Source organism: Carcharodon carcharias, chromosome 15, assembly GCF_017639515.1.
Source record: "Carcharodon carcharias isolate sCarCar2 chromosome 15, sCarCar2.pri, whole genome shotgun sequence".
NCBI classification, from domain to species: domain Eukaryota; kingdom Metazoa; phylum Chordata; class Chondrichthyes; order Lamniformes; family Lamnidae; genus Carcharodon; species Carcharodon carcharias.
Window position 1 is genome coordinate 26936238 of NC_054481.1, and position 15421 is coordinate 26951658.

General features: G+C 41.8%; 1 protein-coding gene across 6 annotated transcripts in view; it reads left to right on the forward strand.

The window, feature by feature from the left end:
- Positions 1–15421, forward strand: part of usp42 (ubiquitin specific peptidase 42) — a 106964-nt gene that overhangs the window by 39931 nt on the left and 51612 nt on the right. For all 6 annotated transcript variants that reach the window (XM_041206688.1, XM_041206690.1, XM_041206687.1 and 3 more), the window contains 4 exons: positions 11795–11897; positions 12471–12538; positions 12769–12839; positions 14740–14822. In XM_041206688.1, the coding sequence (XP_041062622.1) occupies positions 11795–11897; positions 12471–12538; positions 12769–12839; positions 14740–14822 (325 nt within the window). The remainder of the gene's footprint in view (positions 1–11794; positions 11898–12470; positions 12539–12768; positions 12840–14739; positions 14823–15421) is intronic.

Here is a 15421-nt window from a genome sequence, read left to right on the forward strand (position 1 = left end):
ATTCCTACAATATAGCTACTATTAGGGGGCCTATAGACTACTCCCAGCAGTGTATTCTTCCCCTTGTTATTTCTTACTTCCAACCATATGGATTCTCCATCTTCCAATCGAAGATCGATAATTTCTTGCTATTGTACTTATTCCATCTCGTACTAACAAAGCTACTCCACCACCCTTTCCTTCCTGCCTGTCCTTTCAAAAAGTCACAGACCCCTGAATATTTAGTTCCCAGCTTTGATCTCCTTATAACCATGTCTCTGTAATGGCTGTAAGATCATACCCATTAACCTCTATTTAGGCCATTAATTAATTTATTTTGTTCCGAATATTACAAGCATTTAAGAGCCATTAATTTTGCCATTTTACCATTTTTCCACCCCTTTGACCCTACTTGCATCTGTTTTTTTATGTTTGTACACTTTGTCCCTCCCTGCCACACTCTGGATATCATTACCTAAATAGCTGCCCTGCAAAGCTGCCATATCCCCTTGCTTTGTAAGCCTATGTATCCCTTCTCCAGAACTACCGCACTCTCTCTCACACACACACAACACCCCCCCCACCATTTTATTTAAAGCCCTCTCTACAGCCCTAGGTATTCGACTCGCCAGGACACTGGTCCCAGCACTGTTCAAGTGTAGCCTGTCCCACTGGAACAGCTCTCTTCTACCCAGTACTGGTGCCAGTGCCCCATGAACTGAAACCCATTCCTCACACACCAATCTTTGAGCCACGCATTTAACTCCTTGACTTTATTTACCCTATGCCAGTTTGCCCATGGCTCAGCTGGTAATCACAAGATTATTACCTTGGAGGTTCTGCTTTGTAATTTAGCTTCTAGCTGTTCAAATTCTTTCTAGTCCTATCAATGTCATTGGTACCAACATGGCTGACAACAACTGGATCCCTCCCCTCCCACTCCAATTTCCTCACCAGCTCTGAGACATGTCCTTAACGCTGGCACCGGGTAGGCAACACAGCCTTAGGAACTCAGGCTCGGCTGCAGAGTATAGTATCTATCCCCCTAATTATACTGTCCCCCCACTTGAATGGCTCCCTGTACCATGGCGCTGTGGTCAGTTTGCTCATCCTTCCTGCAGTCCATACTCTCATCCACACAGCTTGCAAGAACCTCATAACTAACTGTTGAACAATTGCAGGGGCTGAGGCTCCTCGAATGCTACCCCCTGGGTCCCCAAACCTGCCTCAGCTGCAGTCAAGCCCTCCTGTCCCTGATTACAAACCAAATTTGCATTACCTAATCTGAGAGGTATGACCGCCTCCTAGAGTAAAGTGTCCAGGTAACTTTTCCCCTTCCTGATGTGGCACAATGGCTGCAATTCGGACTCATCTCCTCAACTCAGATCTGAGTTCCTCGAGGTGCAAGCATTCACTACAGATGTATTCGCTCTGGATCACCTTGGTGTTCAGCAGCTCTCACATGCTGCAGCAGCAACACATCACCTGTCCTGCCATTGCTATCATATTTAATTTAATTTATTAGTTATTCTAGTATTCCTGCTCTTTACGCTATATTATAATTAATTTTTTAAACACCAGTGTCGATCTTATACTTAACAAGCTACTTTTAAGAAAAAGAGAGAAAAAAAACTAGAGACTTAAACACAAGCTAAAGACCTTACTTTTACTTTAAAGACTAGAAATACTCACCAGTCCGCTGCTTTCCCTGCACTCGTGTCACGTTGTGGTTTGTGACGTCATTCCGCCGCTGGCCTCAACGCAGGTAGGCCTCTCGATCTGCGCCATTTATCCTCTCCCACTTGCCTCTCGCTCAGAATATACTATTTTGAGCCTTAGGAATCGAATAAACCTTAATCACTTACCAGATACGCAACAATTAATGATCTCAGGTGGAATGCCATCATTTCCTGGGGCTTTACAATTGGCAAAGATGGCCCTGGCCTTCGTCAGCTCTACTATGTTGGACTTGCTGTCCAGCTCCTCCACAACAGAAAAGTCTGGAATGGTGCTGAGATCTTGAGTGACAATGTTCTCCTTTGCATAGAGTTCATGGTAGTACTCCACCCATCTTTCCACCTGCTTGCGAGGTTCAGTGATGATCATCCCTGTCTCTGTCTTCAATGGGGCTGGTTTAGTTACTGCTGGGCTTTTTGCTTTCTTACTTTCTTCATACATCCCTCTATATCCCCTGATTCAGCAGCAGGTTATATATTGTTGCCGAGTTTTAATAGCAGTGATGGACGGTCTGCTGTTACTTGATTCTAGCAGCTCTGAGCATCTAGGTTTTATTTGCTAGGGACTTGCTCATGAGGGCTTGTTACAGTAACTGACTTTGTTGCAGTAAATAGCTCCATTTCAGTCCAGTAAGCCCCTGATCTTTCTGTCCCCTTACGCAGTGAGTGCAGAGTCATAAATGATGTTGTGCAGATGATCTCACTTTGACACCATACTCTGGCCTTGGCTGTTGTCTATGGATGTTGAGAAACCCTGGGTCCTTTCTGGGTCAGTTAATCCGAGGACGACCTTTCTTCTGGGAGTGGTATGGTTTCCTTGGCTGAAGCCTGACCTTGCTACACATCAGTGTCACAGTCAGCACTGTGATAGTTACCAGTAATGAGGACAGGGTTGTATGTCTGGTAATGATGAGACCTAGCTGGTGCCAATGGCATGATCTTGGATGTCTCCAGGCCAGTTTGGACTTAGCTGTTCATCTCAGCGTCCATGGTAACAGCATAGCTCCAGCAACTTCTGTCCATTTTCGTTCACTTTGCCAATTCCCTGGCGTAATATGCACGAGGCCAAGTTGTAGTCAGTACTCAACCTTACATTGAAGTTCCCTAGAAGATACGGTCCCTCACTGTCCGGCATTCTGCTGATGACAACCTCAAATGCCTTATACAATTGATCCTTGACACCCGGGGTGGAGATGAGCGTCAGAGCATAGGTGCACATGAAGTTAACTAAGCCAATGTTTGTTGATAAGAGAAGTGTAAAAAGTCTCTCTCAGCCCTCTGTGATGGGGATTCAATTGTCAAGAGTTGTGCAACAATGTCTACATTGAGCCGCCTAAGTTCTTTGTTGATCACAGTTGTTTTGCATGTGCCATCAACCTGCAGACAGTCATTGATAAGGCAAGGATGCATGGTTGTTGCATCCCAGCTTGTGATGTGCAAAACTGGTGCCTTGCTTGTTGAGTTTGTATTGCCTGGTCTATAGATTAGCGACCTGCCTTTTGAGCGATGACTCTCTAAGCCCCAGACACCCATTGAAGCAAGAAGCTGTGGCAGGATAGCACCCAACTGACTGCCAGCTGCCCAGCTTGAGGCAGGTAGTAGCTGTCCAGTTACACACCATGACCTCTCCCACAGTCACAAGTAACACCTGGCACTTGTGCTCTTCGCCATTTAGGAGAGAGCTTATAACAGATAACTGTTTCTTCCTGGATTGTGCTAATGTAAACCACAACTTTTTTTTATTCATTCATGGGATATGGGCTTCGCTGGCTGGGCCAACATTTATTGGCCATCCCTAATTGCCCTTGAAAAGTTGGTGGTGAGCTGCCTTCTTGAACTGCTGCAGTCCAAATGGCGTAGCTACACCTACAGAGCGGTTAGGAAGGGAGTTCCAGGATTTTGACTCAGCGACAGTGAAGGAATGGCAATATATTTCCAAGTCAGGATGGTGAGTGACTTGGAGGGGAGCTTCCAGGTGGTGGTGTTCCCATCCATCTAGAACCATAGGAAAGTTACAGCACAGAAGCAGGTCATTCGGCTCATCTTGTCCTTGCCAACCTGGGGACTCCCAGGTGCACTTTCTAATCCCACTTTCCTGCACCCGGCCCATAGCCCTGCAGCTTACATCACTTAAGGTGCAGATCCAGGTACTTTTTAAAAGAGTTTAGAGTTTCTGCCTCTACCACCAACTTGGGCAGCGAATTCCAGACACCCACTACCCTCTGCATAAAAAAAGTATTTCCTCATGTCCCCCCTACACCTACTGCCACTTATCTTGAATCTATGTCCCCTGGTTCTAGAATTCTCCACCAAGGGAAACAATTTTATCCTGTCCACTCTATCTATTCCCCTCATAATTTTGTACACCTCAATTAAGTTACCTCTCAGCCTTCTAAGGAAAATAGCCCCAACCTATCCAATCTCTCCTTGTAGCTACACTTTTCTAACCCTGGCAACATTCTTTTAAACCTCCCCTGCACTCTCTCCAAAGCTATTACTTCCTTCCTGTAATGTGGTGACCAGAACTGCACACAATACTCCAGTTGTGGCCTCACCAGTGTTTTATACAATTCCAACATTATATCCTTACTTTTATATTCTATTGGCCCTTTGCCAATGAAGGAGAGCATTCCATATGACTTCTTTACAACCTTGTCTACTTGAACTGCTGCCTTCATGGACCTGTGCACTTGTACGGCAAGATCTCTCACTTCATCTACCCCTCTTAGTACATGCCCATTTATTATGTAATCCCTGTAGCTGTTTGACCTCCCTAAAGTATGACCTCACACTTCTCTATGTTAAAATCCATCTGCCATTTTACTGCCCACTCCCCCAACCCATCAATATCGTTTTGGAAATTATGGCTATCCCCTACACTATCCACTACTCGGGCCAATCTTTGTGTCATCTGCAACTTTCCCAATCCCCACGTTCACGTTCACATCGTTAATATATAACACAAGTAGCAAGGGTCCCAACACTGAGCCATGTGGAACACCACTTGAGACAACTTTCCATTCGCAAGGGCATCTATTGACCATTACCCTTTGTTTCCTGTTACAAAGCCAACATTTTATCCAGTTTGCCACATTACCCTGAATCCCATGGGCTTTTACTTTCCTGACCAATCTGCCGTGTGGGACCTTGTCAAATACCTTGCTAAAATCCATGTACATAACATCCACTGCACTACCTTCATCAACTCTTCTCATCACTTCCTCAAAGAGTTCAATCAAAATTGTGAAACCAGACCTTCCTTTAACAAATCCTTGCTGACCATCCCTGACTAGTCCATGCCTTTCCACGTGACAGTTAATCCTATCTCTCAGGATTGATTCTACTAATTTGCTCACCACCGATGTAAGACTAACTGGCACATAATTGTTTGGCATTCCCTTTGATCCCTTTTTAAACAATGGAACTATGTTTGTATTTCTCCAGTCCTCCGGTAACTCCCCTGTATCTGGTGAAGATTGGAAAATCATCCTCCGAGCACCTGCTACCTCCTCCCTGACTTCCTTCAGCAGCCTCGGAAACAATCCATCTGGCCCTGGTGACTTAAGAACCTTCAAGGATTTCAACCCTTCGAGTACTTCCTCTCTCTTTATGACTATCCCATCCAATATCTCCCAGTGTTCCTCCTGGACTACTATATCTACATCCTCCCTTTCCTTTGTAAACACAGAGACAGAATATTAATTCAAAACCCTTCCCACAGCCTCTGCACCTACGCACAAGTTTCCATCTTCATCTCTGATAGGAACCGCTTTTTCCTTAACTAATCTTTTAGGATTAATGTATTGGTAAAACATCTTCGGGTTATCTTTAACTTTACTTGCTAATCTTTTTTCATGCCCTCTCTTTGATTTCTTTATTTCCTTTTTTAATTCGTCCCTGCACTTCCTATATTCATCTAGGCTATCTGTTGCCTTTGTCCTTCTAGATGGCATTGGCCGTGGGTTTGGAAGGTGCTGTCGAAGGAGCCTTGGTGAATTCCTGCAGTGCGCCTTGTAGATGGTACACACTGCTGTTACTGTGTGTCGGTGGTGGAGGGAGTGAATGTTTGTGGATGTGGTGCCAGTCAAGCGGGCTACTTTGTCCTGGATGGTGTCAAGCTTTGTGGGAGCTGCACTGATCCAGGCAAGTGGGGATTATTCCATCAGACTCCTGAATTGTGCCCTGTAGATGGTGGGCAGGCTTTGGGGAGTGAGGAGGTGGGTTTTTAATCGCATGATTCCTGGCCTCTGACCTGCTCTTGTAGCCACAGTATTTATAAGGCTTCTCCAGTTCAGGTTCAAACTGGAGTGTCTTCTCCAGGGTGCAGGCCTGGACAAATAATATGGAGACCCTGAGTTGCCCAAGCATTAGCACCCCCCTTGGCATTGCTAGTATTGTTCAAAAGAAAACATGAAACCATTATTATATGGTACCATTTCCCCTGCGGGAGTTGCCGGCAAACTGCTCGATAGATGAGGGATTACCACCTACAGGACTCAATTCCGTATTTTCTGTCAGGGTTTACTCCCTTAGCCGCCTTCTTTCCTGAGACACCCACAAATCTGTGGGGCAATTTACCCATAGCTGGAGGTCTAATCCGTGGGCAACAGGACATAACCACATGCAAGTTGGCCTATGTGCCACAAGCCTGTGGGCCAGACCTCCTCTAAGTCCCCTGTCATTTAGCCTGGGTCTGCAAGGTACCCAGTTTATGTATACGTAGGGCTTGTTGATGAAGAGACTATGTTCTGGCGAGAGAGGCTTATGTGCTTGGCTCTCTTTTTTAATTAAACTAACCAGTCAGCGGTGAAAGCTGAAAGCAAGAAGTGACAAGCAGACTGAGCACTATGCACTGCCCACTATGCTAACACAGTTGATGCATCGCATCAACCAGAGACACACAGACATTGTGGGGTGGGTGTGTGTGTGGATGTGTATGTATATAGAGACCCCCAAGTTGTTGCCCCCTAACTGGTAGACAAAGTTTGAGATTTAAGACACTTGATGAATTAAGTCACAAGATCGCACAGGTTTTGAACAAACAAATAAACTTAACTATACAAGGTCAGAAAGAGAAGAACAATTTACAATATCTATCTTATACTCTTAACATTCAGAGTTAATGAGGTACCTGTGAATTAACAGACAAACTGACTGAACATACCACTCTGCACAGTAAATGGCAGATGTGACCAGGACACGGTTTGTGGATTTCTCAACAACCCAACCAGACATCAGTAAGCACTGTGAATCAGTCAATCTCACTAAAACTCTGTCTCTCTCGCAAGAGATTCCAACCTTCACCTTCAAAGATCTCGCCTTGGAATTCTCTCCAAAAGTCACTCCAACTCGGATTGTGACAACAACAGCCCACCTCACAGGGTTTTGATCTCGTCTCCTGAGATTCCATTCCCCTGGATACCTGAATCCGCACTCGAGCACCAAATTACAGGCATGACTTCAGCTCTTCGGCCATGCCAAGCAGAACGCTACTGCTTCAATGAGGCACCTTTTCCCCAGTGGCCTGCAGCACGGAGTCGCCAACATTCAGCTGCTTTCTTCACATAAAATCTGCTCCCTGCAGCCCTTTTCCTGTTTGGAGCCTGTTTCTCTGCCCCTTTCTTTTTAACTGAAATGGGACCTTTTCCTGTCCCTGTCCCTCTCTGGAGTTCTTCTCGACCGCTCTCCCTGCCCCCTGCCTGGGATACTTCCCTTTTATGGTGCTTTTTCGCACCATTTTTCTTCTGACAGAGGCTAGGCCCAAAGAATGTAAAAATGCTGATCTGCAAATGTGCAACCCACTCCTGGTTTGCGCATGAGCAGAAGCTCACAGGCCGGTTGGAAGTTAAAGTTCCCGACCTCTGCTCTCAGCGTTAAGTTTGACATATACATATCTCCTATACCCCATTTCCAAAATGAAAATTCTAGCTATTTTGCCCAAGGTAACTTATTGGGACACATCTGCAAACCCTTTATATAAAAAGCACAATAATTGCAAACAGTTAGCGCTCTCCATTCTATGGTTTTGTTCCACCATCTTCAAGATTCTTCCCCTCAGTACTTCTGCTTAAAATTGAGTGCTGACAAACAAATCAGGATGCTAACTCTAAAGATCCAACTGTGCAAAAGAATACACACAAATTAATCCCGCAGCACCAAGGTAACCATCAGATAATGCATGGTTTAATTCACATACCCTTCAGATTTGTGACTTTTTTTTCCCCTAAGCTAATGCACCTTCTCACATGATCATCCGTGCTTTATTGAGACATAGATTGGAACCCCTTTTTATTATTAGTTACATTAAACATGCATACCACTCTATAGAGGTGATTAACTTATTAACCATACTCCCCAATGTCATATATTTTACAATGGACATTGAAAGCTTGTAAACAAATATAGAAACAGACAGAGGTATGCTGGCTGTCCGAAATCGTAGAATGTTACAGCACATGAGGCCATTCTGCCCATTGTGCCTGTGCTGGCTCTGAGAGTAAGCACTAACAAATTAATCCTCACTCCTGCCTACTCTTTCCCCATGGCCCTGCAATTATGTTTCCCTTTGAACATTAAACCAACTTTTCACACCTTGCTGCTAACTTATAACTTAGTAAAGTCCACTCCTGTCACAGCCAGAGGCTGAATTAAGTTAAACTTTACAATCAATTCAAGTAAAATACAAAAATATTTTTAAAAAGCAAGAAGTTCAGGCGAAAATTACCAGCAATGTTACAGCCAACAGCACCCACCACTGATTCACCATAACTTCCTTGAGATTGCCTATCATTTGAACCACTCACTTCTGCCATCCATTTGATAAAGAAAACCTTCCAAACGTCAGTAGTTCTGAATGGGGCTGTACTCCTCCATGCTGCACAGAGGTCAAAATCAATTGTCCAGTTTTGTGTCTCTGCAGACCAAGGTTTTAACAAATTTGAACCAAACAGTAGAATTCATTCAGGTGGAGGCCCCACCATTTCTACATTTTCTCAACTGTGTCTGCCCCTTCTGCTGCTGCTTCTCTCTCTGAGTAGCATCCCCAACCCCAGCCTGCCCATTTCCTGAACCTGAGCCAGGCCCCAGCCTCAACCCGGGCACCATGGCCACTGATCTTGGATGAGCATTGCTGAGTGAGGTCTCTTGTACATGTTGCTATCCTGCTCTCCCCTGTTCAGGTTTGGGTACAGTATAATGGCAGCAGCGGGACCAGCCAGAATAATTGCTCCAGTTCCTCCAATTACAAGTTCCCTTTCTCCCACCCTTACTGCTCCTCCAGTCAGTTCTGTCTCTTGAAACAGCAAGGGTGAGAGAGAGTGAACCTGTGATTGGAGGAGCTGGGCAGAGGGCTTGGGTAAGGCAAAATTTGTGATTGGAGGAGCAGCTCCTCAGATTCTATCTCTCCCTTGTATGGGGAAGACTTATCTCTCATTTGTTGTCCCTGTTGTTGATTTTTTTTGGGTGGGTCTTTGAGGGTGAATCTGCCTATCCATTATTTTGAACCCTGCAGCAGAAGCATAGGAACACCACCACTTAAAGTTCCCATCCAAGCCACACACTATTGTGACTTGGAACTATATCTCTGTTCCTTCATTGTCATTGGATTAAAATCCTGGAACTCCCTAACAGTGCTGTGTGGACTTCAGTTCAAGCAGGCAGCTCACTGCCAGCTTCTCGAAGGTAATTAGGTATGGCAGCAAAATGCTGGGCACCCACATCCCATGAAGAAAAATCATATGACGTTTTTACATATTTGTGGAATTCTATAGCTGGTGGGCACTTCAATTTTGTTTGCTGCTGGCTGGAAACAGAACCTCAATACAGGCAATTGAAACACTCTATTTGTCATGCATGTTGGTGTCAGCTTAAAAGGTGAAGTCACCTTCGGCTAGGTAGATGAATTAATATATGCTGAGCTGTATTTGTGGTATTGTAATTAGTGTAATTGTCCTGATGTTTAGTCATTTTGCGTTAGACATTGGTGTCAAAAGCAACACGAGGATGTTATACAAATTGGTGAAGTGACCTGAAGAATGAGCTACTAGAAAAGAAGGCAAAAGGTTAACTCACTTTAGCCACCAAATAAAAATGTTGAATGATCCACCTGGTCAATTCTATAATAGCACTTTCCTATCACTTAAATATTCCAGCTTACTTTTGATCTATCTAGTTTGACAGGCACCTCTTGTTGGCATTTACATAGAGAAGTGTTTTAAACTGGTATTAAAAAGAAAAAACGTTATTTCATAACTATTTCCTTGGTTTATGTAGGGTGTTTTGAATTTGCTAAACCATATTTTAGACTTAAAGTACTCATGCCTCCAGTTTGTTACCAATGAAGTTTAACAGAAAGAATGTGTATCTGAAGACCCTCTTGAAAATTGTTTCTGTTTGGTTATTACATGAGAAAATCAGATTATCTAAATAATACATTGGCAAAAACATTGGTTTGATTTTATACAGAAAGTTTATTTCAAGAATTTCAGTTCTTGGCTAGCTGATACTGTAGTCAATGTTGGTGCATCATGATACCCAAATTGCAATTTTCATTATTTGTCATTGTGCAGTGAAGTTTGTGAATAATTATGCTTCCATGGGTTTCTATTAACTTAATTCAGGTATTAAGCTGTTACCAACCAGAGTAGTTATTGTGACAATTAATGTAAAATGTAACGTTGAATAGTTGATTTTTTTATTGCACACCTATGATAGTTTTAATAGGCCACTATTGATCCATGGTGTACTGATGGTGTGGCTGGTTTTGTGTTGGTTTGATTTACGGATTTGACTCTGCTGCTCTTGTTTACTGTTAATTGTTTTTATTTGTTGTGGAAACTCTTAATTTTGCTGTTTGTATTATGTTGAAATGTAGAAACTTGCAAGTTGTCTAAAATCTTAATACTCACTGGAATCAGAGTATTGATTTTAATCCAATACTATGAGGCAATCTATATAGTTCTGTGCAAGTGATACTACTTTTCTCCTTGAATATGTTCATTTGCAAGCTTGGACAGCAAGATTGTTTGATTGTGGCAGACTTCACAGTTAATCCCAATCCTGAAGTCAAATATTTCTAAATTCTTCAGTAAGTGCCATTGGATAGCAGTGAAGAATGAGACTCTGGCTGATTCCCATTCCCTGGACTCAGTACAATGACTTGTAATGTCCTCATTGACTCAGCATGGGAAATGAAACCTACCACTTACATGGTAGCTGCATTCTGATGTTATCAATGAGGGAGATGGTGACAAAGTGGTAATGTCATTGGGCTAGTAATCCAGAGGTTAGGGCTAATGCTCTGGGCACATGGGTTCAAATCCCACTATGGCAGCTGGTGGGATTTGAATTCAATCATAAATCTGGAATGTAATAAATCTCAGTAATGGAGTCATGGAACTATAATCGATTGTTGTAGAGACCCATCTGGTACACTAATGTTCTTTAGGAAATCTGCCATCCTTACCCAGTCTGGCCTACATGTGACTCCAGACCCACAGTAATGTGGTTGACTCTTAACTGTCCTCAGAAATGGCCCAGCATAGCCAATCAGTTCAAAGGGCAATTAGGGATAGGCAACAAATGCTGGCCTTGCCAGCAACGTCCATGTCCCATGAAAGAATAAAGGAAAAAAAACTGCTCCACTGGGAGCAGGCTATCTCTCTCCTAATGAGGAATAGCTCCATAAACTGGTTAAACCACCCTACCCTATTTCATATTTGTGATCAATGTGCTCATATTGTCCGACTATTAGATATAGAGCACATCACATCAAAGTCACATTTCAGCAGGAGTCATTTGCATAATGATATGGAGTAGAAATCCTTGTTGATTTCTTTTCCCCACTTCCCTTGCTAGGCCAGAGCGCTCAGGGCATTTGTGCACATGTCAGCCCTGACTACAGTCACAATTCAGCACAAGTCATAGTTTTTTATACTCATATTTGTTCCCTCCCAAACTTGTAGGAGAAACATTTGAAGTGACAGAAAACTCAATCTAATTTGTACTAAAAGTTTTAATTTTTCAAAATTATTTGAATTTGTATACTTTGTATCCATTATTTTAAACTTTCATTCTTTTAGGAATAGCAAAACATTTTCGATTTGGAAACCAGGAAGATGCACACGAATTCTTGCGTTACACTGTTGATGCTCTCCAGAAAGCATGTCTAAATGGAAGCAACAAGTGAGTACAAGTCTAAGTGAAAGTTTCAAGGTATTTAGAATGATTTTCTTTATTACTTTCAATGACTATTAATATCTATGCAAGACTACATATATGCATTATGTGAAATATGCCTACACAGCAAAATATATCAGACGACCATAGTTTAATTGGGCTAGCTTAAAATTACAAACATGCAACAAAAAATTAAAGATCGCTTCCACAGTTAGCAGAAAAGTATATAAGTTTTTAAAATAGATTTATATCTGGTCGAGATTTATTTCGTTAAAACACCATCATGCATTACTTCTGAATCAGGTTTGCTGATGTTGCCAGAGTGGGAGTTCAAAGCACAAGAAAATCACCAAAGTTGCACTTTTCGAATCACTTTTTCCACTCTTGCTTTCCCGTGCACTACTGCTTGGAAAGGTTGACCCTATGTACATTGGGAGCTTGTGATTTGCCAAATCATGAGTAGAAACATGCCATACCACCAAACTGCCTTGAACTAAACTGGTATTTAATTTTAAGTTGAACTGAAGATTGATTTGAGCGTGAAAACTATACTAAATGTTCTTTCCGATACTTCTGTAGATTGGATAGACAAACTCAGGCTACCACAATGATATATCAAATTTTTGGAGGTTACTTAAGGTCAAGAGGTATGTTCCATTTATTTAAAGATCAAGTAGTTTTATATGTACATGATGATTTTAAGAAAATAGATGCATACAGAAATTAAAAACCATGAACTTTGCTTACTGGGCAATAGTCGATCATTGCGAAGTTAGATATTTATTGCATTAAATTGTTGAATGCTTTGTAATGATTTTATATAGATTTATATATTATCTTGCAGAACATTTTTCTAATAATGTTTTTCCTATTTTAGTAAAATGTTTAAACTGCAAAGGAGTTTCTGACACATATGATCCATACTTGGATATTGCTCTGGAAATAAAGGTATTGCTATGCATTATTCTTTGCTTGCTGCTACGATTTGCATTTTTAAGATGCCATTTCTCCTCTCTCAATTTGTACTGCATTTCCTCTGAGTCGATTTTATTCTCTATGATTAGAAGTGCAAGTTCTTCAAGCTCTCTTTTGCAGAGGTGACACTGCTCAGAATTAACAGCTGATCTAACTATATTATAAACTATGCCCTAGAATTTATGCAGGCATTTCCTGTTGTCTTCAGACAGTTGCATAGACAGGTCACAGTATTTGAATGGCTGTGGTCAAAATTGCATTATTAAGAAACCATTTCTTTAAAAAGAAAAGCATATGGGATCCATGGCTTTGTAAATAGAGATACAGGGCAGAATTTTCTGCCTGTCGAGCGGGCGGGTCTGACCCAATTGCCAGTGGGTGCGGAGCCGATTGCCATTAGCGATCAGGGCCGCACTGCCAGTTTATGTGGGCAGGCCTGAAATAGAGAATGCGCTCTTTTGTGCATGTGCATGAAAGAGCACATATCTCCCTGAGGCTAAGTGCAGCCTCGGGGAGATTGCCTGGACTTTTAAAAATATTAAAAATGGGGGGGGGAAAAATTCCCTTAAATGTCCCCTCATGTCACAAGAGTTGAGACATGTTCATAATTTACAGAACAACTTTATTACAATTTTTAAAACCCTACATGAAACCTCATCCCGCCGGTGGATGAAGTTTCATGTTTTTTCTATTTGCAGCTGGGGCTCCTGGCTGACCCGCCAACCTTAAGGTTGGACGGGCAGGTCCTTTAATTGGTTAATTGATCCTGTCACTGCCTCAAGTGGCCATTGACAGGTTGGCGGGCCTGCAACTGATTTTGCTACGCCCTGCCTTCCTGAAATTTAAATGCGGCAGGGTGACATCGAGGGTTCTGCCCAACGTCATCCCGCGTTATTTTACATGTCGGTGAGCGGGCCCTGACCCCTGCTTGCCGACGGCAAAATTCTGCCCATAGAGTACAAAAGCAAGGAAGTTATGTTAACCTTTATAAATCGGGCCTCAACTGCAGTATTGTGTTCAATTATGAGCACCACATTTTAGGAAAGATGCCAAAACCTTGGAGAGGGTGCAGAAGAGATTTACAGGGATGAAAAGGAAGCATTTGTAGGGCTATAGGGAGAGAGCAGTGAAGTGGGACTAATTGGATAGCTATTTCAAAGAACTGGCACAATGGGCCAACTGACCTTTTCTATGCTGTATGATTCTATTTTGACACACAACAAAATACTAATGTTATGTTACAGATAAGAAGCAAGGAATTAGACACATTGACCAGAATTAAATATCAGACAAAGTACATTCTAAAACACTGTGGCCTGTAAATCTTTGTAAACCTTCCAGGTGTCACAAGTCATCTTCTATTTCCATCCAAATTAGAAAAATACCAATTCATAATTTGGTGCAAATTGAAATAATTTAGAAGATTATACCTGTTAAGAAATGTCTGGAGACTAAAATCTTGCACAGCAATTACAGCATAGGAAGTGTAAATCTGATCTGAAGTGAGTGGGAAGGAGATACCCTGTAAATATTAACTTGTGTCCTTTAGTTATACAGGTAACATGTTTGTGCTACTAGGTAGATTCTAAACCCAAGTTCTGACCTTGTTTACGCTGTTTTACTTATTATAACTGTTTGGATTACTGGCCAGTTAGGTTTTTGGTGATTTATGTGCTCTAATTCAATGGTAGTTCACACATAGTGGAATTCAGCTCTAAGTTTTCTTGAAAGATTGGCTTTAAATCCAAAATGATTAATTTTTTTTTAAAGAAACATTTTAAAACAAACTTGCAAAAAATTAAACTTATTGGCGTTCCCATTTGAAAACTTTGTCTTTATAAATTACCTGTGAAAAATATAAAATATTTTATAGACTGCACCAAACATCACAAAAGCTCTGGAACAGTTTGTAAAGCCTGAGCAGCTGGATGGTGAAAATGCCTACAAATGCACCAAGTGAGTAAACATTCTCATTACAAAAATAAAGAATTGTTAGTAAGTTGTTGAATACCTCTTCTGTATGTAACTAATTTCTTCATGACCATGACAGTGACCTTCCATATACACTGAACCATTCTGTTCTTGATGCCATTGTACTGTTTGACCAATTGGTAACACAGCTTGCTATCTCAACATTGCCAAGTTCATTAGTTTGCAACCTTATTTGTAGGCTGGTATCCCATTTTTTTCTGCATAATAGATACAATGTTTAAAAAGTTATATCTCAAGTACAGAATTAAAACTACTAATGAAACAATATTTAGCTAAACCAGGAAGTAAAACAATGTGCATAATCACAATGGGTTTCTCTTTGTGAAATATAACAGCTATGCTTTTCCCTGCAGCTTTAATTTTAAATATAAGCGTAAGGTATGAGAGTACATATGAATCATTAATTTACAATGCTAGATCATGACATTACCCATTTGCCAACATGAAACAACTCACTGGCATACTAACTATATCTTCCACAGTTTCATAGAGCAGCACAAATGGCTAGATCCACCAATTTCTAAAATAGTGTCTCTGGCTGATGCAAGCTGGCCACCGAAAGC